We start from the raw sequence: 24,090 nt of genomic DNA on the forward strand, positions 1-24,090 counted from the left end.
AGAGCAATAACTCTGACATCCAGTTCAGCAGCATGTCCACAATGCACAGGGTGCCTGATACGAAGAGGGAAAACCGCAACCCCAAAAAAAAAAAAAAATCACATGCAAGCATATCGGGTGACATAAAGTTCCACTTAAAATTCATCACCATGATGCCCATTTTGGGATGATTGGGCATTTTACTATTCCTCATACCACGTCTCTGCCATGCCAAAACCTCAATGTATTATCAAACCCTTCTAAAATGGCAAAAATAAATGACGCGTACCTGATGAGGTTCTCTCATCCACGCGAATGTTTGGATACACTAACTAAGATACGGAATCACCATCAGTTGTCTAAGCGATAGATAAGTAGAACATTAATAATGTGTGATCAATGGCAATCCTGTAAAAAATTTTATACCCTCAAACATTATTTGCTCCAATTCTACTGCTGCTGAAAGTTCCTAGCGTCCAAATGACATATATTCCAACTCAACCAACATTTTACAAGCAAACATGTGTGAGAAAAAAACACTGGTTATAAGACATCTCAGCAAGATTTACCATCGTGGCATGAAAAAACCAAGATCATCTTCTTGCGTCCTTTCACAAGATTTATAGCTCTGTGTCCAGCTCCACTTTTAGGTCTGAGAGAAATGTACACCCTTGTACCACAAATTAACCTCCGGACTTGAGAGTGTTACTGAGCCTGCATCAATGAGCATTTCTTCTCGCTAAGCATCAGCATGCCATGAAATTTCCATCTTGTTTCTAAATCAACTTTCACTAGAGCATCCCTATGTGAAAAAAAATTAACTATATCTAGGTAATACCCTGGATAAATAAGCTTTACAGAATGCTTGAAGAGTTCAACAATCAAATCATCAGATGGGATAAAGATCTATGGCTTGCACACTTGGAAATCCAAACAGATTGATGAGGTGGAAGAAGAATGATGACTCAAAATTAAATGCTATATGGAGTTTGTTGAGTTTAATGATCTACGGAATAAATACCAATTCATGTAACTTGCCTAGCTTTTCACCACAAGCTGCAAGACATGAATATCAACCATACAACTATGTTACTGCACTTGATGTATTCTACTTTGCCATCTGCATAATATTCTTCTGCACTAATTTCTTCACCCTCTACACGAAAACAAATGAAGTTCAAAACCACCGCACTGGAAGAGTTTCTTCTGGGAGGGTAGTTTTGCAGTCAGCATATAGTTAAGGACTGAGTGGAAGCCAGATAAAAGATGACGGATATGAAAATCCAAGTATTCCATGATAAGGTTTCATAAGATTACAACAGCTAAATCAGATAAGGTTACAAGCCAACTATGCCTTAGAGTTTCTTGTTGGACCATGTTAGCCACCATTAAATTGTCATAAAGGTTGCACATGCTCAGCAGAAAGCATGGCCAATATCATTGAATAGAACTAGTCAGGCTCTTCTTTGAAAGTTCACTATACGAGTTTTGCGCCTTTCAATTTCTTTCAAGAATCTATGGCACTTAGTTTCTCTTTACTAGTAATGTGCACTTTGATTTCTTCAAAGAAATTACAGCACTTTCTAGAACAGGAAACAAATTACCAGATCACAGAGAGGCACAAGCTTAAGTGAATAAACATTATCATCTCTTCATTTTCACTTCATTAATTAGACGAAAACTGAAATGGTCAATTAAGCTTACCAATCTAAGCCCTCAAATAGCCCTTCTCCTTTTATAGCTGAAGTTTTAAAGATGGACCACTGACGGTTTTTTATCTTATGAAGTTCCAAGGCTTCAGTTATTGCAGCATCATCAAGTGCACCTGGTAGATCCTGAACAGCAAGACAAATAACTATACCACTGAGACAGATCAAGATGCTTTAAGATTTTCTACAAGTGAATGACACGCAACATGGGCAAACCAAATAGTTATTTAATCTGATTAAATAAGGTAACCTATGACCTCAGCAATAAGGTAGGCCATGACCAAATAGCTCGAAGACCTTGAGGCATTCTATACTTATTATCCACAATAAATAGGCCATGGTTAAAAAATATATAGAATAATAGCAATCTTGAAGGAATCATATTCTAAGGTATGAACATGGAAAGCAAAGAAAGCAAAACATCAAGTATGTCAAAAGGTGTAAAAGCTTGCCAGAGCAAGAGCAGAGCATACTGCGTTCACGAGAGACAGCAAGATGAAATATTCACTCAGATACTGAAGGGACATCCATTCAGGCAAGCAATAGAAAAAATAGAGGAAAAAGGAAAATTGGAGCAGATAAGCTGTCACCAAAAAACAACTGCTTATAAAGGATGCACAAAACAGAAAGTATAGATCTCAGAAAAAAGACGGTCATCATGATGCTGACAAGATGTTTACATTGATTTCCTACCAACATTTCAGCTGTTGGCTGAAACCTATCTGTTTTGGCTGAAACTAAAACAAAACTAACACCTGATATTGAATTTCAGTCAATTTCAGTAGTTTGGGTCAGTCTGAGCGCAAAATTGGTCAATTTCAGTGGTTTCAGCTGAAACATGCCCCAACCAGCCATAGATACTTTTGTCAGTTTTATTTAATGTTTACAATGATATCGTAGTCATTTCTTTATTTATTTTAAGCACATAGGCTGTAAGTATCAATTTAATGGTTTTTCTTGCTCTTTCTTTAGCTAGAAGAGGGAGATAATAAAGTTAAACCTTCATAGGCAAAGAATTTTTTGGAAAACACTTGCTGCAATACTTTGTAGTGTGAACAACCAGACACAGGACATTCTACAAATGCATGCAATTTACTAAATAGTGAAACTCAGAAATATAAGAAAAATGCACAAACACACTATATCTGTGAGTTGACAATGAATTTTGGAATTGAAGCTTAAAAAGTAACCAACATACACATACATATACACTTATATCGCATGACTAGATACCCATTAATTAATTTTACACATGCAATATTAACTTCAGCCTTAAATTATCGATACAACTGCAATAAAGAACCAATTTAACACAAAAAATACTCTAAATTGTTGTATAATAATTTTCTTGGTTTCATTCATTTTTCTCTTGTTTGAAAATCTTCTAGATCCTTTTTTCCACCAGAACTTCAAACTTGGAGTGAGACTCTGAAAATCATCATAACTACCCATATAAAAACTTCACAAACTTAGATAAAACTGATACCAAAATTAAGTTTTCAAACCCTAGTACCAACGAGACTTGAGCAAATCTAGCTCGGCCCGCCTGGCCCAGCTTAACTTGTGCCCCAGCTTGGCCTGGTTTTTTAGGCCCAATGGAACATTAGGCTGGGATTGGGATTGGTTTTCTTAACCCAGCTTCATCCATCCTGATATACATATACAATACCAAGTTTATATTTTATACCGTATATTCATACTATGAATCAAAACTTATATATTATATTATTAGATATTTTCTTTTTAAAGAATGATTTTTGAGTTAAAACATACAAGTAAAAGCTGATGGGAGAACCCCATGGCCTAAACCTTCCTCATCTTCTCTAGCTGCAGCCACCATCCCATTCCGTATCTCCTTTGACAACAGCAGCACCTCAACCACCGGTGGTTTTTAGTGTGCTTTCTTCCCTCCCCCTTCCCTCATTCCCTCCACCCCTCCTCCCTATCTCTGGTCGTCAAAGTTAAGCCACCTCAACCATCTCCTCAACCTCATTTTCCTCCCTCTCTCTCTCTCGCGTGCGCGCACGTGCACGCGTGCTCTCTCATATCCCCAGCCCCCCTCCATCTCTCATTCCCTCACAGTTCAGCACCTTATCCATGATTCCTGCCTCTCTTCACCCCCCCCCCCCCCCATCCCCCTCTCCCTGGATCATCACGGCCGGCATGCCTTAGATGGTAGGCTCATGCCATGTCAAGTTAGGATACACCGTCCTAAACAGCGGTTCAGGCTCGGGCTAAAACAATGAGGCCAAGGATGGGCTAGGCCAGGCTCAGGCTGGGACCTGGAGCCTTCATATCTTGCCCAAGCCCAGCTTGGACACGATGCAGCAGAGGATGTGCAAGTCTAGCACAACCACAGGACTGTGTTACAGCTATGTCTAAGGCAGCACCATGCGAAACAAATATTAACCAAGAAAGCTTAAATAATAGAAGGAACTATCATGAAGCCCATGGGGCATAATTCCATATATTAGGATGACCGTGTTGAAGGAAGCACACTAAGTGCCATTTTTCAGCATATAATTCCTAAAGGTTAGCAAAAAGAAGAGAGGAAAAAACATATGAACATCCAAACAAAAAGGACTAGTCTGGAAATACAATAAGATAGCATGCTAATACTGTTTGCAGTTATGAAGCATCATCACTTCCCTCTCCTAAGTCTCTCACTCTTTCTGCTTTTTGTCAAGATGTTTCTTGTCACATTAGCAAGCCAACATACACAACATATCAACAAATTATGCATCGTATAGTTGGGAAGGAAATAGCTTATAACAAATAGAAAACCCTTAATGCTAGAGCTTCAAGAGTTGTACTTTATTTCTGACCCTACATTTGATGGAAAAAGGCTCAAAAAACAATGACGAATTATGATGATTGATAGGTAAATGTCAGGATAGAATATTTTCATCTTTTGTTTATTTCCGTATATAAGTTTTTGAGGCAGTTGCATTATGGAAATATTTATCATGGTGCATAAGTTTTACTTATTTATCTGAAAGTAGCTTTTCACAAAATCACGCAAGCATATACCAAGATACCTGTATGGCAACATGAATCATCTGCTAATTTGCCACAAACTGAGGATGCTATTCACCCTCAGAATAACCAAAGAAAATTTCAACATTTTGGTATGCACACTGCATATATTACTGATAAAGTGCCAAATAATCCATCAGCACAAGCTTCTGAGACCTTGTCACAGCTTCCATGCTTTTTTAAGGGTCTCTTTTTTAAAATCTGCAAAAAGTCAAGCCTTCTGCCATATAAGCACACATCTATTAAACAATATTTTCATACAAACCAAGGGTTGAAAAACCAATTATATGGCAGTACGATATATCCCCTGCTTAGGAGAATCGAGGGCATATCAAGACCATACCATTGACATAATTAGACTTATTAATAAAACATGAATAGATATGGAGGACCACTGCAATACATACTGTACTGAGTTGTGACCAGTATGCCCCATTACTGCAGTATTTCAAACCCTAAGGCAAACCAAAAAAACATATTCCAACATATCCTGTACAGACACAAACAGAAGGCTCTACAAATGTACTTATTTCTACTGATATTATGTCATACTTTTCTTGCAAATTTCACCCTGCAATACATCCCCCACAACACTTGACTCAATATGGAGTCTCAATATGAGCTAGTGGTCTAACCATACTCATACCTTACTATTATCTCATAATGATTAGCTTCAACTCTTGCAGCCAAAGGCAATAATGGCATAACAATATCTAAGGCCTAAGCATTACCATACTTCATTCATCTTGCCTTATTGCTATATCAGAAATCCTTTCCATTTATTTCTTCAATACTTTGTCAAATAAATAAAGGTCAAAAAGTGGCCATACAATAGCTTCTGTGAATATAAATCCTAGGTAGTCTAATTTTTAATTAGCCATCTATCATCTTTGCTTTTCTTTAGTCCATCTACTTGTCATAATGATTCTTATCTGATTAATTTTTTGAACCATATGCAGATGAAGCACATCATAAAGCCCCTTCAAGTAAACTAGTTAAGAAAATTAGAACCTTGCTTGCAAGAACCTACTTTGACTGTCATACCAACCAAGGTCTCATGTTTTGACAGGAAGTGGGGCATCCAAGCTGTCTCGTCATGTTCCTATAAGAAAAACAAGACCAGGATGGGGTCTGAAACCAATCATGCAGGGAGAGAAGAAGAAAGAGGAAAGAAAGGAAGATGAAGAAAGGGAAAATGTGAAAAGAAAGACAAAAATTGAAAGAAACAAAGGAAGCGAGAGAAGAAGAGGAAAGGATGGAGGAAAAAAAGAAAGGAAAGAGAAAGGAAAAAAAAAGAAAAAAGAAAGGAAGAGATAAGAAAAAAGAAAAAAATAAAGGAAAGAAAGATAGAAGAACAAAAAGAAAAATAGGATAGAAGGAAAAAAAGAAAGAAAGGAAAAAAGCAAAAGAGAGAGACAGAGGATGTCTACACGGATGCATGACCGGGACCACTGCCAGGATGGGACAAGACAGTGAGGCATGCCATTTCATGGAGATATGGGAACACCTCCATCCCATGATATTTAAAACCTCGATACCAACTTCACAAATTGGTTTCCTCTCTCAAAATTCTAAAGAAAAAATGACAAAGGTACAAGTTGGGTTGACTTTTAACCTAGGCAAGACATAGTTGCAACAATTTAAATGACTGTAATATGATGGGAAGGGTATACATGCAAGCATCAAACTTTTGGAAGGGCCATATATGCACTTTCTACTTTTTGAAGGGTAAATATACAAATAAAAGAATTTTGAGGGATATATATGCCCAACTTCTATAAATAAGATAGATGCCGGTGCAACTTCTTCCATGGCTTAAAATAGTGCACTACTTACCAAAGATTTCTTTAACAGACCAAAATATAAAACAAATGAATCAATTAAAAGAAATGCTAAAAGAATAGTTCACATATGCATGCACAACAAAAAGAAAGAAAATAGAGGAACTTAAGAGGCTAAATTGAATGGTATTCACCTGCTTGTTTGCATATACGAGGACAACTGCACCTTTTAGCTCTTCCTCCTGGCAAAGAAAAGGAAGCAATTATTTCAAGCCATTTTAGTTGCTGGAAGAACAGAATATGCAATTGTTTCGATCATCTTCTGTAGAGGTGTGTATTAACCTCATTGTTGGCAATATCATGGTCTATGAAAACTGTTAAAGTCACTATTGAATCTTGATCGATGTCAACCTAAACTTAGGATATCAAAAGACTTGGCTACTAAACTAACAAGTGAATGGAAACCAAAAAAAAAAATGACAGCAACAATAGTTGAATGAAAAGGGATTAAATGAGTCCTAGATGTAACCTTTAAAACAGCAAGGGGGAAATACACAAAATAAATACCACAGAAATATGTCAAGCCTATTATTATCGGTTGTGTCTCCTTTATTTTATCTTTTTTGAGGGGAATCATTTTTACTTCATCTAATTTGTCAAATAGCCACCATGATAAGATTTTGTAGGCATCAAGATTGGTATGGTTGTAATACCTTGAAGGCAAAGTTATTAACATAAAAATAAGAAAATAGAGGGATCTTTGCCGTTGCAAGTCTCCAGAAAACAACATTAACATAATAATACATGCAATATTATGATATCACGGTGCAACAATATAATCAGTAAATGACTGCTAACACTTAAACAATCATTTGAAATTCAATGAAGAATTTTATGCACATGCACAATAAAAAAGCATGTTCTTGCAAAATCTCTTTGATCTTATGTTCTCACTGCAGGTAAACTATCAGAGCCTATTACTTATGCTGTCTTAACCATAAGAGCAGTACAGGATGTAGCCCAGTTTAATTAACAAAGTAAAAGGAGGTGATGTATTGAAAAAATTGTACATAGACTGATGCTTAAGGCATTGCTGTCCACATATAGTTTATGATACAAAAGTATATAATTTTACAAAGAGACATGCCATTTAACTGTGATTACGGGTTAAGAGCCACCTCACTTTGTGTAAAATAACCGATATTACAATAACACTGAAAATAAATTAGCTCGGTAAGCCAATGGTATTAACAGGTCTTGGCAGCATCTTTAGCCTGTTGCAATCTAAGATACTAACACTGCAGTAACACCAATTAATATTTTCTGATGGATGCCCCTCTGTCGCATTTAAATTACTTTTGCCCATTTCAGCAGCATCCTTTACCATTGTCTAGTGACAATTCCAATATTGGTGCCTAAAAGCAAGACCATGTTTCCATTTGAGCTCAAGGAAACAAAAATGGTATGAGAACTTTTGTTGCCTCTCATATTATAATACACACAACTTACAAAGTGAGCCAAAAATTTTAAGCTCCTCCCATCCATGTAGCAAGACATCCATGGACACCCATGGCATGGATCATAATATGCAGCTCACGGTTGTCAAATGGCCTAGCCAAACCCAGGCATGGACTTAGCTTATTGACCAGGTGGTCAAAAGTCTAGTTCAAGTGCAGCTATCAGCAGTAGACTTTGTTCCAGTCTAGTACAAGCCACTAAATAATTCATGATTAAAGTACATTCTCATAATTTCATACTACTTCAATAAAATAACATTTTAGCATGCTTCAATGAATGTAAAAATTTAAAAAATAAGAAATTTACTTTGTAAAATTTAAACTGAACTTATGAGTAAAATATAAGTAATGATATCATTGTTTCTTTGGTTCAAGTGGTAGAGATTGCTGGGCTTCCTCATTTGTTCATCATATTGGAGGCTGGAGCTCAAGTCAAAGCTTTTGATTAGGGGCCTTTTCTGCCCACTCATACATGCATAAGGTTTTTTCTTTTAACAATCTGGTTTTTCTGAGATCAAGTTTGATGTACCTTAGTCCTTTGTAACCATCCTATGTCATTTATAAAGACATTACAAGAAATAATTTATGTAGATATCATTAAAAAAGAAATACATGCAAGAAAATATTATCAAAGAATAATCAAAACAGATGAACACAGAAATAAGCACTCATGAAGTAACATTCTTCATAGCATTCTCCATTCTTAGAATAGTATTGCTGAAAGAATATATAATCAAACAAATGACGAAATAATCTTCAGTATGCTGCACCTCTAGGATAGCATGAAATTCGTCCTTAGCTGTCACCAGTCTATCAGTGTCACTTGAATCAACAACATATATAATGGCTTGAGTGTTTGGAAAGTAGCATCTCCAATAGGGCCTGTATGTGTTCAAGTGCACGCACGAACACCACACATGAACATGCACACACATAAAAAAGGAAAGAGTAAAGGGAGTTATTTATGGGATCTTTCAATGGCTCATTTTGCAAGCATACAAGCGTATGCTTATTAAAATTATACAATATAAACAATAATAGACAAAAATTTCCTTCATAAAACAATAACTTGACCTTTATAAGTATACTAAAATTCTTGCCACTCATGCAAATATTTCACCAGCCTCCCCTTCCTATCCAACAGTTTAAAGCACCCCTCCTCACCCAGGTTGCAGCTCGCCTATGATGTAAAAAATACAAATCATGTTGAACGAAATTTTCACTTGTCACATAGTGGTGACACATGCAGTTATTCAATCATACTTGCAATTAACTCCCAAAACTGCCATTTTTTACCTTTATCATCATCTCATTTACTCTTCATCTTAAGCTAATAGCCTTCCAAACCTTTCAACATCTTGACTCATGCAAACAGAGCTGCTTCTAAGTATTCCACACATATAACACATCAAATTAGACTCTACACATTCATGTCCACTTTATCCAATTAGTAAAAGGTATACTGTAAAGCCAAGAGGCTGCCCTATCCTATAACTCATTTTTTCAGTAAAGGCTCCTATATAAGTACCCTCAACATGGTCAAATCTGCGATTGAATATGCTTTTGTTTCTTGTTGCTCATCCAATTCTCTATTTAGCATATCATAAGCATTTTCTATATCAATACAAAAAACTTAGAAGTCTGCTTTTTAACTAGATATGCTGAATTTAGCACATTGAAGCCATTGACAAAATCCACAAGAGGATGGACTAAGTCAACTCAAGGATTGAATAGCTGTAAATAAGAAGTTGGAACTACCAGCTTTATCTGCCATAACAACAATCATGAATTATTGATCTGCAATCAAATCCTCCATACCAACAAAAGACCAAATATTGACAAGCTCCCATTCATTTGAATCACATGATTTTGCTCTCTGGTACAACATCGATATTCATCTATAATGGCTTACAAGTGTTCTGTGGCTACATTTTCAACAACACATTTTGTGTTTTAAAGGTGGTCACAATATGTGGGCAGATAGGGCTGCCAATCAGGTAAAAAGCAGATGTTTAGGCAGACCAGGGGAAATTGTATAAAAAGTTAAAGTAAATTCCACAGATATATCTAAAAGAAGTTTAGTATCAGAAGATGCACCGGAAAAACATAAAAATATGGTAAAGAATCATTTTTAAATTTATTCATGGGCCTATTTTAGAGAGATGTGACATGTTAACTAGTAAAATAACAGATATTCGCCAAACATAATGCAACAATACTAATCCTTCAAAAGAATGATGAACCATTCAAGAGAGCTAATTAATCAAGCAATTTTGCAAGATGACAAAATAGTGGATGCAAAGTTTCAGATAAAACATAAATAAATAAAAAGATAGTGATACTTAAAATAAGGATGGTCGGGTACCAATGAGAAAAATGAGGGTGTCATAAACTCGTAATCTTTTCATTCAACACCAACAAATACATATATTATTCCAAGTCCAACTGTATTATCCAAATCTGACCCCCTAGACTACCTAGGCCTGGGCATACCATTTAGGTACCTACTTGGTGGTCAGCACACATATACAAGCCACCTAATGGTTTGGAAGGTGGGCTCCAAGAAGGACACCATGAGCACCAGCAAGGTGGTAATTTTTATGTGAATTACACGTTAGGGATCTTCTACCAACTCCAACTATCATAGCCCAGATAACACCCTCTACATAACCTCCATTATAAACAAGTCCTTTCATCAAAAAAAAAATTGACACCTGTGATACCTGGACACTCACGTCTGGCTCCAAAAACCCATTTCAAATACATATTCGAGTTAGATGCATACCAAACACTTGAATATTTATGAAGTTCAATAATCGTCACTTTGAAAGATTGACGAAGAATTGAACTCCCTCTATTATCATGTTAGAAGTGAGTTGTTTTTTTTAAAAAAAACTTTTTAGTGATTGACCAAGGATATAGATATTGAAATAACTTTGAAAAATATCATTTTTCTTATATTATTAAGTCAATTGGGAAGTTTGAAAGAGAAACAAGTACATTGAAAGATCTTAATAAATAACACCTTCTTAACAATTATTTTTTATATTTAAATAAAAAATTAAAGAATAAATATATTTAATTTGGTTAAAATTATAATTTATCCTATGTATCCCCATATTTCTTTTCATTTTTTCTTCATGTCACACTTGGTTACGCATCCAAATCCGATTATTGCATCCATGTCCATAAAACACTTGACGCAACATGTGCACAATAGATTTTTGAGCAAACAATAACATTATTATCGCACACAACACTGAAAATCAAGCCAACATAAGATAATGCTTCAATATGATGATGTCCATCAAACCATTGATGGACCTAACATTCTTTTTGGTCATTGATAACAGCGCCACATGATGCTATGAATGAAGAAGAAAAACTCTCCATTGATTTCTTATAAAGGGGTATCATATATGTATTTTATATTTTATATTCTTTACAAGGATCTCTATTATGGCTTCATTTGGTTTGGGAATAAGAAAAATGGAGATAGTAAAAGTTATGACTATTAAAACAGTTATGCCATGAGTTATGCCAATTTTTGTTTGGTTACATTTTTTAATAGTAAAAAATACCTTTTCGGAATAACTTTCAAAAGATTACTTTTTTACACATGAAAAAAGAAAAAAAACTAGGCTTAAAGGTGCTTTATGCCAAGAAATAGCTGATGACAAACCCCCTTGGAATAATTAAGCCTGTCATAAGCAAGTTTGACCAGCAATATGTGCCCCTTGATTATGCCTCATTAACAAATGTTGTTTGGCAGTCATGAAGCAAATCCCATGCCTTATGCCTACTTTATGCCTGAACCAGACACAGCCTATGAGAAAAATCTCATTAAAGGAGATGCAACTCTGTCATGCATCCTGTTCTCACCAAGCACAAATAGCTGTCACATATTCCATTGTGCCTTTTAGGATTCAACATCAAAATGTTCCACACAGACCATGTTGTTTGTTGATGTTAATCATAATATCTTTTAATTAACACGAACTTACCAAGTTACATAATTCATTAGTATACAAACTCCTGTAGTTGTTGACTCAAAAAACATGAAGAATAACCTTTGTATCGCCTAAGGTAACAATCTTACTGAGAATTGTCATTGTGATGTGCTGAAACAAGCACCTGTCTATCCCTTTATCAATCAAAATGGTGACAATTCCTTCAATGGATCCATTCCTTGCATACCAAACTTTCTTACAGCTACAACAGAAATGGAATAAGGAAACTATGTTAAGCAAAACTATGGGAATTCTCACAAGCAAAGTTTATTATACTGGTACTGAATCCCAGACCGGTTGGCCGGTGGTACAATTTGATATATGCCTCTGTGCCATTCCATACCGGACCCGAACCGACACCAAGAGAGGGCAAAGAGAGAACAAGAAAGGATGAGAGAGAGTGGGGAAGGAGAGAAGGGGAGAGGGAGGGAGAGAGAGAGAGAGGGCCTCCAGAGATCATCAGAGGGTACCTGAGCTCGCTGCACACTGTGGAAGGCCCCTGTTTATGGCTCCGATATGGTAGAAGGCGCCTGCACACTATGCATAGCAAACTCGACTGCCCTCCATAGGCCCCCTCTCTCATTCTCCTTCTCCTTCCCTCTCCTCCCTCTCTCTCTCTTCCTCTCTTTCCTTCTCCCTCTCCCTCTCCTCAACGGTATCTCGTTTCGAATGACAAAACCATGTCGGTCAGTTGTTAGTATAGTTCGATACACCCCCAAACTGTGTGGTTCGGCGAACCATACTGGCAAGTATAAAACCTCAAAAGTGGTGGTGACATGATTTGAATTTGAACGGAGCAAAAATTATGGGCACTTTTATTTATTACTGCATGCCAAAGTTGCTTCTCCACAGACACAAATAAAGTGGACTGAACAAAAACACAGCTGCATCACTTAACTACTCAAGTGTTTCTGGTCGAGCTTTGTATATGTCTCACAACTATCTAAACACTTCTGATACAATCTTCTGCACAGACAGAACTATCTAAACACTTGAAATACAATGTCAGACTGACATCCAACCTTTTTCATGAAAAGGTTCATCATGAGGTAGGATCTTATAACCAAACAACCAAGAATTTGTTCCCCCCCACAACCCCCCCCCAACCCCACACAAAAAAAAAAAGGGAGAAAAAAAAAAGCACACATACACCCAACTCATAACCAGAGCTTCTACAAATACCAACCGCAGGAGAAATGTTGACTTAGCTAATGAATCAAACACCATCAAAATGGTTAAGCAATTTCTTCCCCATAGTTGTTGATAAGAAGTATAGCCACAATTATATAGATTTCCAAGACCATGCTATTTTCCTTTGAGCCAATCCTCTCTAAACTATCAAAGTGATCTCACTAATATGTGAATCTGCAGGCTTTCATTAGTTGACAATCAACTCACAGGGCACTCATAAATTCACAATGACAATGACTTTGGGAAATCAGCCATGAAATTTTTCTCATGTTTCTTCAGCTCTGAACATATGACTAAATTTATTTTTACAAAGCCCTCTTTCTGTAACAGCCTAATAGGATAGGATGTTTTTGCCATTTTTTCTCAGGCATACCAAAAATCTTTCCATTCCAAACAATTAAGCATCAGTGCCCTCAGAATATTTCACATACAAATTTGGTAGGGTTGTAGTGAAACTAAATGAAAACATGCTTCTATCTTTATGGAGGAATGCTCCCAAGTTTAAAATTGTTTTCTCGTATATACAAACTGACATGTAGCACCACCAATGGCAGTCCCAAGGCCCAAGTGAAAAAAGGGAGAGGGTCGATATTAGGCTGCAACCAATCATGAAAAGCATGTAGAGTGATGAAATGTATCTAGATTCAGCTTTTGTGAATGTTAGGGTGGAGACAATGAAAGCTTGACATAAGCTCGGAAATGACCCTAAATAGGAATGCTTGGCGAATGAGGATCACAAAGACAACCTAGAATAGTTGGGATAAGGCTTCACTGTGATGGTAATTACCAACTAACATGTCATGCATGAATTTTATTGAAGGACTTTTTTACGATCTCATAATGACAGACCCCTTAACAAACTAGTCAGCAAACACACAAGAATGACCATGATTCTGCTAACAGTAAGGAGTAAAAACATAGCATGTTAATAGAAAGGAAAAAGAGTAGACATGATAAAACATCATTATTTAAAGACTTGAGTATGCTGGATAATGAAATACCTGATACTTGTCTGCCCACCTGTTTCAATGAACCATACAGTTCACATCAAAAATAGCATTTAGTAAAGTAACAATTAAAGTAAATGAATCATCACAAGCAATAATCCTTTTTGAGAATGAAATCCTAATAAATTTTAACAGTTTCAAGCTACATGCAAGGCCATAAAACCACAATTGAAAACATAGAAATTTATTGTATCTAATCAATTAACACACAACACTTATCGCAATACTGGTACAGCATAGGCTTCTCTAAGGTAGAACTAGTATCAGTACATATTGCAGCATATATCTACACCCAAAAACCTCCAGCATAGGCAATCCATGGGCTAATAGATATGACTTTTTACACAGACAGGACCAGCCAAAATAGATATTAATTTTTAATATAAATGACCCTGATCAGTTATATATATGTGTGGATTTTTCAATATATAGGCTAACAGATATGACTTTTTGCATAGACAGGACCAGAATAAACATGATCTGTTCACATAAATGCTTATAATTGCTTCTAGATATACACATAAATTTCTGAATTATTCAATGTCATGGAGATATAGGTGGAATTCATTAAGATTCAAATTATAATTTCAAAAGAACTAGGCCTGCTTAATAATTAATTCAATGATCTGATCTTATCTCCTTGAAATCATTTCAGAATTGATAATATGAAAATTATGGATGCTCAGCTCAATCTACTGGCTGGTGAAATTCTTCTTAAAATACCGATATAATTATTTTCTTAGAAAAATGATGGTTGATGGTGAAAATTCAAAAAGCGTCTCTTGCAGCTTTACTCATTTGCTTTGCACTGATCAATGTTTGCATAAGTTGAAAACATATAATACCTTTAGTAAGAAGATATTTTAACAGATGCATGGTGTGAGTTATTATGGCACACTTTTCTTGTAAATGTTGGTTTATTATTATTTTCCATGCATCCAAAACTTTCTCCTCATACTATGTTGTATAAAGCCACCAAAATAGCATTCATCTTCTCCAACTCAACATAAATAACTTTAGATATCAATGATGGAACATGTTACTTTTAATTTTTATGGTCCGCTTTGATCATCATGGAGTCACGTCTACAATGACACCTTTGTTTAATTGCCATGATAACCTTGTTGGCTTACTTCTTTGACACTGTTAACCATCTATGGCATTGTTAAACCAACTACGCAACTGAGATTTGAGGAATCTCTACTCTATCCTTTGTGGTGACCTAATATCGCGATCAAACATCCAAAATTTCAGATCCCAATAGCTTGCTATGCCATTAAGCAAACAAAAAAAGACAAAGAACAATAGAATAAAAGCAATCAGCATTGTGATAGCATGATTAAGCTCAAGAGAATCAAACAATACTGTTTGTACTTTAATTTTACCAAAGTCATTATTGAAAAGACTCGTCACTAACAAATAAGCATTACAAAATCATGATTGAGCTTCTAAACCATGTAAATCAGTGCCAGATTCTTCATAAAACAGCCGACAGTTTCACCCCGATCAGATCATTAACAATGGGGCAAAACTAGAACAAGCTAAAAAGGGCAAATCGACGTACCTAGATCCCAAACTTGGAGCTTAATATTGTTGTATTGCACCGTTTCCACATTGAATCCGATCGCTAAATGTGACCAAAACGAAAAGAAAATCGAGCGATTAGCAAAGCAGAAATTTCAAGAATCAAAGGGGGAGAGAGAGGGGGGACGGGAGGGACAAGACGCACTTGGGATCGTGGAAACTACTTCCCCCATCTGCAGCCGATCTGAAACCAAGAAAACGAAATAGATATAGTCCCAGAGATCCAAAATGAAGAACGAATTCAGGAAAGAAAAAGGAGGGCAAGAAAGATACAGAGGATGGTGGTTTTCCCGGCATTGTCAAGGCCAAGAACGAGGATCCGAGCCTCCCGGTTGCCAAAGAGGGAAGAGAGCATCCGGGTGAAGAGGATGCCCATGGCGGCTGCGGATCGATGTATCCGAGGGCTCGAATTCCCCTAGAGCCAATCCAGATCAGCGGCGCAGAACTCCATCCCCAGCGATCAAGAAGGGTTGGAGAGATCTACGAATAGGCAGACCCCAATTCCCTGCGATCAAGAAGGGTTGGAGAGAGATCTACAAGTAGAATAGGATCCGCTTGCTTGCCTGGCTCGCAGTTTTCTCTTCTTCGAACCGGTTGGTTGGAGTCTCGGAGTCTCGGGACCGATGGGGGAATGTCCAGGGGAACTTGAGCTAGGAAAGAGAGACTCCGTTGGCGATTTATGGGACCCACCGAAAGAATGAAGGGGGATAGGCGGCTAGCCAGCCGGCGAGGTCAATATAAAAGGGACGAGCTATTTTTTTTAACCATATTTCCTCTAAAAGAAAAAACAAAAATCAAATCGCTGTGGAACACATTCTGCCAATAAAGTCCGTCAATTCTCTAATTTAAAAAATTACAAAACAAAAAATATCATATGATCGAATAAAATCCATCTATCTACGTTCAAGATGCTTGATTCGTAATTAAAATTAAAATTAAAATCAAAATCAAAATGATCTAATCCCAAAAATATTTGCTTCATGACCAAAATTAGAATCAAAATAAAAATTTGAATTTTTGAGAAGAGTGGAGATTGAGTTTTAGATAGATTGGACCATTCATATTTCACTCTAGAATCAAAATCGAAATGGGACTCTTTTCAATCAAATAATTTGAATGGGAGTCACACATTTTCATTCCAATTTCGAACCTCCACTCCCCCAACCAAGCACCCCCATCATCTCTTCTTTCTCGTTAAGCTCTTTTCTTCGTTCTTAAATCTTTTTCTTTCACAAATCTTCTCTATCATGATGTAAAAATTTGGGCTTGGTCCGCTTGACCGACCAATACTTGACCCATTTGGGCTGGCTGCATGTGTTTTGCATATAACTAGCAACTCTAGGAGTCTTCTTTCTCAACAATTATGAGATAAAGCTAGAGCCTTAGAGTCATCGAAATCCGGAGTTTTATAAATAAGACCCTCTCCCCTCTATGGCCCTCTATTGGCGATCATTACGCCTCATCTCTCTTTTCTCTCTTTGAATTCACGGCATCCCATTATTGTATCCACTGAAAATTGGAGCAGGAGACACCATCAGTAGTGAGGTAAAACCTCGGCCTTCCTCTCCTTTATTCCCTCGTCTCTTCATGATTTTAAACCACCCACCTCTAACATTGATTTTGCTAGCAATCAACTGAGAAAAAAAATTCCTATTCCACCCCTATTTTTCCACTTTTCTCCTTTTTCCAACCATTAGTGCCGGCGCCTCTTGACAACAAACCCCTGGTCAATTCTCCTAGCCTCGCTATAACCCTCCACGATGGAGCTGTGGCCATTGATGATCATCCAATGACCAAAAAATGGAGAAAACCTCTAATTCTTATGTTTTTTTATGCTTTTTCTCTTGATTTTTCAGTGGCTAATCACTCCCACTAGTTATCCACCACCTTCGGCCATGGATCATACTCTTTGGTACGATCTCTAGCGATCCCGACCTCTTCTTCCTCTTTTAGGACAGGTGAAGCCTTCTCTCTCTTCTTTCTCTTCTCTCTCTTATTTCTCTCTCTAAACTAGCCCAAGGATCTCAATTCAAAGTTCTATCTCTTTTTGCTATGAATCAAAGTTGGCTCTAATAAAGAGGCCCTATATTGCCATGGTACTCGGGTGGCATATTGACCTATTATCCCAAACCTTGCTATGTACCTTTAGAATTTGATTACCATTGATTTTTATTGAATCATCTAAATTATAATTGATCTTGACTGGTTGAGTTCATCATATTAGAAGTCAGGTGCTACCATTTGGTCTGTCTTGTCTTTCATTTTGATTTGGATATGAAGCCATATATCCTATAGTACTCCAAATTGGATCATTTTGTCCAATTTATTCTCAGTTCTTTTGGTTTTGAAGTTATTGATGATGGATTTTAATGGCTTTGAATCAGTTTGGATGATTCACATAGTTAAACTTTGAAGGTTCTACAATAAAAGAGATAGGTGATCATGATATTTCTTACTAATTTATGAAGTACCAATTGTATCCAATGCTTAAAAATTTATAAAACATAAAAAGAATATCTAATATTGATGATTCAATATTTTTCTTAAATTAAGACTCAAGCATATGATATTATGCAAATAATGTATTATCACAAAAATTATAGTTTTATCGATATTTTAATATGAATAGCTTGTTTATAAACTATAAACTCCATATTTATGATATTTGTATTTTTATGATAAAAAATTAATTGCATGATTATGTTATTAGTAATAATTTATGGACTATGAAATCTATAAAATTTATTTAATGTCTTTGAACTTGTTTATTTATTTATCATATTTAAATATATATTTTAAGAAAATATGATTTAAGAAATATGACTATAGGTTCTTAGAAAGCTATGTATAACCCTTCTAATTGGTATAATAGTTGGCATAAAGTCTTCTCCAGTGGGTTATAGTAGGTTGACATATGACCTATATCACTAGGTTGTAGTAGCTGGCATACGACCTTTGACAATGGGTCTTAGTAGCTTGGCATACGACTCTCGCCAATGGATTATAATAATTGGTATAGACTCTCTCCAGTAAGTTATAGTAGCTTAACATACATCCTTCTTTAGCAGATTATAGCAGCTTAACATATGACCCCATGAGTGGGTTATATTAGGTGGCATGATATCGATTAAGATACTATTATGGGTACAAGATGACCTTAGCATTTAGTTTGAGAGAATTATATTAATTATAATATGATAAAATAATGAAAGATTTATAACCTTTTTTATGAAATTTGCATTATTTATATGTATGAAAAAAATATGACTGATTTATGACTTATTTTATGATATTATTATATTTTTGAATATGCTATTTTGCAATGATAGCTATTTTTTTAAATGATGCATTAATTTATATTAAAACTTATGCTTGATCCAGTAAGATGGTGTGAGGTTATATGTTGAGTTATAAAGCTCATATTTCTTTTTATTTTTTTTTATAGAGGACTAAGATCACAATGAATGAAGAATAGTTTAGGCTTCAAATTAGCTAACAAGCTTGATAATCTTATAGCAAAATTTTAGTTGGATATGAATTTATAGTTGATGACTTTATGAATTTTGAAATTTTAAATTTGGAATTAGTCATTCTGAACCAGCATTTATTTAATTATTTAATGGATGATTAATTTAGATCTTTTTATTTTTATATGATATTATGATTGTTGACTTCATATTATTATGGGTTGTACCCTTTAATAGCATGGTCATATTATGTACCGGATTTAGGGCATAATATGTGAAGGCATCTAGAACATGATATTCTCTAATATATAGTATATAACTAAGTGATCATACTTAGCAAAATACTCATCCAACATTCGAATACATATCTTTAGGTAAATTGATATAGTTTTTAGAATAAGATGTTTACTAGTGTACACTATATGATCAGATGATATATACCAACAAAATAGTCATCTAGCATCTTTATATATATATTTTGGTAGTTTATCAATGCACACTACATAATCAAATAATACGCACCTAGCAAAATAATCATCTAGCATTCTAATATACACCTCTAAGTAAATTAATATATAATTTTTTGGAATATAATATTTACTACTAGAAGTGTATGACTAGATGATACATACTCATAGGTTCTCTAATATATATTGTAAGTTTATTTGATACAAATCCAATAGTAACCCAACACATACCTCTAAACAATATCATCTATATTTTTTAAAACATAGAATTCACCAATATATAGTATATAGTCAGGTGTCATATCTAGAAAAATAGTCATCGAGCGTCCCAATATTTATCTTCAAGTAAATCAATATATAATTTTTAGAACATCATATTTATTAGTACGCACTATATATAGCCAAATGTATTTTACATGGTAAGATAAATAGAATCAATTATCTAGTATAAAATATATTGTTCGCTATTTTCTAATTTTTTTCTTGAATATTTGTTCAAACAATAAACTCTTTTTTTGACCATGAATTAAAACCCTAAACTTTTAAATAAAAAGGCAATGAACAATTTTTAGTACTAAATAAAAGACAAACAAAAATGCCATTTTTGCTCGACATGGAGGATGGAGACAACAACAAGAATCCCATGCTTGTCAGATGCATTTATATAAGGAGTTTTGGATATGAAAAAATGTAAAAAAAATTATCTTACTAGTTATCAAATGGCATTCTTCTATCATAAACTATAACTATCATATACACAGTATTTAGATATTATCGAGATATCTTCATCATGATGCTATGCACCATATATGACACTCATTTTAAGCTAAGATGATTCTGATAAAAAACATTTGCCCTCTAATTAATTATAGGTTGATAACTATTAGTTGATTTTTTGCTAAAAAAGAAATCTTGTTTTGGCACGAATAGTTCTCTACCATCACCATCTCCCAGCACTCCTCCAAAACCACTCCATGCCTCCCCCATGACCCTCTCCCTCTATCCTACCCCCCGCCTCTCCATCTCCTATGCCATTATCACCTTCACCCCCTCCTCCTCCCTTGAAGCCGATTATGACATTTTCAACTTTACTATAGCTCCACCACCCTCTCTGGGCCTATCTTATGAAGACCCAGTTTGAGCTCCATAACTATCACATCGTGGGCATGAATATCATGGAAATGGCCCACCATGATAAGGAGTTTGATGCCATCATCTAGAAGGTTGAGTTCGACCTCGACCTCCTCCTCTCCATCCCTCGACCATTTTACCATTCTCTTTCTCTAAGATAGCACCCACCACCCAGTTTGTCACCGTCCCTCTCAACATCCGCTCTTATTTCGACCCTACTGACTACTTTGTCACTGACACTTAGATTAACAAGACCTTTCAAGCAGATTGGATATTCTACAAGGCCCACCTCATATAGTCTAGTAAGCTTGAGAAGTATACTAAAATCCTCTCTTTCGATGAGATCCTATATAATCTTGATACAAAATACATTTACATATACACCAATAAGACTATCTACAGTGTCGAGTTCAAGAATTACCTGACACTGATCAATGAAGATTCAATCTTGATTGTCGACATGTCATCCAACTTCTATTCTAAGCTCATCAATATCTACAACTTTGCTGTGATCTATACTAACATACAGAAGAACATCAACCCATTGAGAGTCACCATCATCATCATGCATCGAGATCTCATAAGCGACGCCCAACCCTTCTCGATGTTCTTTGGCTTTTAGGAAGGGCAAGCCGTTTGTTTATCACATGATGATTATGTGATAACAGCTCCTAATAGAGATAGAAAGATGAGGTATATTCTAACAAAAATAAATATCATGATATTTAATTTGAAAAGTAAAAAAATTAGGATCAAAATATCTCTCTTCCAAATTTAAAGAAGTATCACTGTAATTTGTCTTTTATAACAAGTTACGATTATTTGGCAAAAAATATCATACACTTAAGTATTAAAAAAGTTGAAGCAATTAGACTGCTCATACATAAGTTTAATCACACATAATATTATCGAGGTTGAAAATTTATGCTACATGGATATTTGAAGATTATCTGACATGAATTTGCACTATAGCTTTATAATTATTTTCTATATATTATAAATTATTGATAGTAATGAAAAAATATTCATTACAACGGTGATACGATGTTAGTACCGTAACGAATCAATCAAAAAATAAAAATGAATGAAATATAAAAAAATAATATAAGATATTATCTATAAAAATCGATAAAATATTTTTTATATTTTAATTATTTTTAATTTTTAATTAATTTATTACAGCAGCAACATGACATCACCATTGTAATGAATATTTTCTTAATTATCGGAGCTTACCTTGCCAATTTAGAATCGATTTCATAAATCACGTCGTGTGCAAATTTGCATTATACGGTAAAAGAAATTCGCTCGCCCTTATCAAAAAAAGACGGTAAAACTAGAAACTGGCTCCTTCTTTTCCTGTTTTGACCCACCCTAATCGTCTGGCCCTGCCCTTTCCCTTTCTTCCACCTCCGGTCCTCCCTCGCCTCCTTCCAAGAACCCTCCGCCATCCCCATCAATCTCCAAACTCCCACGACCCCCTCGCCCTTCGATCCCTTCTATATGACTTCTTCCCGGCCTTCTCCTTGGTCGTCATGACGCTATGAGACCCGGTCCACTCCCCATGGCGCGGCCGAGCCAGAACGGCCAACACATCCCCAAATCCACCCACACCCACACCCGCCGCCGCCCCGACCTCACCCTTCCCCTCCCGCAGCGCGATCTCAGGTCCCTTGCCGTCCCCCTTCCCCTCCCTCCTCCCTCCGCCCCCTCCTCCTTCTCCGTCCCCGGCGGCCCCAAGCCTCCCACAGCCACCTCCGCTTCCGCCCAGACCCCGGCGCTCTCCGACCTCGAGCGCGTCCGACGCATCGGCAGCGGCAGCGGTGGCACCGTCTGGATGGTCCGCCACCGGCCCACCGACCGGATCTACGCCCTCAAGGTGATCTGCGGCAACCATGAGGACGCCGTCCGCCGCCAGATCTGGCGCGAGATCGAGATCCTTCGGACCGCCGACAACCCCTACGTGGTCCAGTGCCATGGGTTCTACGACCGGGCCGGCGAGATCGAGATCCTCCTCGAGTACATGGACGGCGGCTCCCTCGACGGCCGCCGCATCGCCTCCGAGCCCGTCCTTGCCGACATCGCCCGCCAGGTCCTCTCCGGCCTCGCCTACCTCCACCGCAGCCGGATCGTCCACCGCGACATCAAGCCCTCCAATCTCCTCATCAACGCCTCGCGCCAGGTTAAGATCGCCGACTTCGGGGTCGGCCGGATCCTGCCTCGGACTATGGACCCGTGCAACTCCTCGGTGGGGACGATCGCCTACATGAGCCCCGAGCGGATCAACACCGATCTCAACGAGGGGGTCTACAACGCTTACTCCGGCGATATCTGGAGCTTTGGCCTCAGTATGCTCGAGTTCTATCTGGGCCGGTTCCCGTTCGGGGAGCGCCTCGGGCGGCAGGCCGGCGACTGGGCCAGTCTCATGTGCGCCATCTGCTACTCCAAGCCGCCGGAGGCGCCGCCCACCGCCTCGCCGGAGTTCCGGAGCTTCATCGCCTGCTGCCTCCAGATGGAGCCCCAACGCCGGCTCTCCGCCGCCGAGCTCCTCCGCCACCCCTTCATCACACGGACTCAGGCCCCCGCCGCGATCACCGTCTCCGCCGTATAATTTCAAATCACTGACTTAAACTCGTTGGCTTTTTTTTTTTTTCCTTCTTTCTCACTCATGGAAAAATCCCTTTACAGTGCGGAGTGCGGACAAGGAAAGATGGAGGGTGGGCAGTGGAAAGTGCTTTTCTTGGAAACAAATCTCCTCCTTAATTATTTTCCGAGGTTTTCTACATGGGAACCGAGATCAAAATGCGACGGTGGTGGTAGCACAGAGCTTTAGCGTGAGAGGAGCAGATGTAAGTGGTAATGTAGGTATAATGAAATGGCTCATGTTGTAACTTCTTATCTGTTGTTATATGGAAAATTGAAACAGATTCATTGTACCAAAAAGAAAGTTGCTTTCTTAAACCAGTTAAACCATGGGTGTACGCAAAAATTTTTTTTTTTTTTGGTAAAGAAAAAGCATAGCTATATCAGCAAGCGGTCGGGACTAAAATTGAGTCTCTCTGTGTGTGTTAAATCAGAAAAGTCAAAGAATTTCAGAGGGATCGAGATTTTTAAGATTTCAGACATTTTTTTCAGGCTGATATATCGAAATCTTGTTAATATAATCTTTTTTCACATCTGTCTTTGTTAAGATAAGTTGATCTCTAGATCC

General features: G+C 37.0%; 2 protein-coding genes across 4 annotated transcripts; one reads left to right on the forward strand and one right to left on the reverse strand.

Moving 5' to 3' along the window:
* Window positions 1–370: 370 nt before the first annotated feature.
* On the reverse strand, window positions 371–16,506 carry LOC105039247 (ADP-ribosylation factor 1). Of its 3 annotated transcripts, XM_029262764.2 has the most exons (9): window positions 16,088–16,506; window positions 15,960–15,998; window positions 15,795–15,857; window positions 14,225–14,243; window positions 8,793–8,904; window positions 6,700–6,747; window positions 5,755–5,826; window positions 1,684–1,814; window positions 371–693 (listed from the first exon to the last, which is right to left on the reverse strand). In XM_029262764.2, exons 1-9 carry the CDS (start codon window positions 16,188–16,190, stop codon window positions 663–665), a joined length of 618 nt encoding a protein of 205 aa, XP_029118597.1. In that variant the 5' UTR covers window positions 16,191–16,506; the 3' UTR covers window positions 371–662. The 3 variants fall into 3 exon arrangements, with proteins under 3 accessions (XP_029118597.1, XP_010913628.1, XP_029118598.1); XM_010915326.4 differs by lacking the exon at window positions 5,755–5,826 and having other exon boundaries at window positions 16,088–16,499; XM_029262765.2 differs by lacking the exons at window positions 1,684–1,814; window positions 5,755–5,826 and having other exon boundaries at window positions 16,088–16,505.
* Window positions 16,507–22,247: 5,741 nt separating this feature from the next.
* Window positions 22,248–23,849, forward strand: LOC105039248 (mitogen-activated protein kinase kinase 5). Its single transcript, XM_010915328.4, has 2 exons — window positions 22,248–23,484; window positions 23,568–23,849. The coding sequence occupies exons 1-2, from the start codon at window positions 22,423–22,425 to the stop codon at window positions 23,640–23,642; spliced, it is 1,137 nt and encodes a 378-aa protein (XP_010913630.1). The 5' UTR covers window positions 22,248–22,422; the 3' UTR covers window positions 23,643–23,849.
* The last annotated feature ends 241 nt before the right edge of the window (window positions 23,850–24,090 follow it).

This window comes from Elaeis guineensis, chromosome 1 (genome assembly GCF_000442705.2).
Source record: "Elaeis guineensis isolate ETL-2024a chromosome 1, EG11, whole genome shotgun sequence".
NCBI classification, from domain to species: domain Eukaryota; kingdom Viridiplantae; phylum Streptophyta; class Magnoliopsida; order Arecales; family Arecaceae; genus Elaeis; species Elaeis guineensis.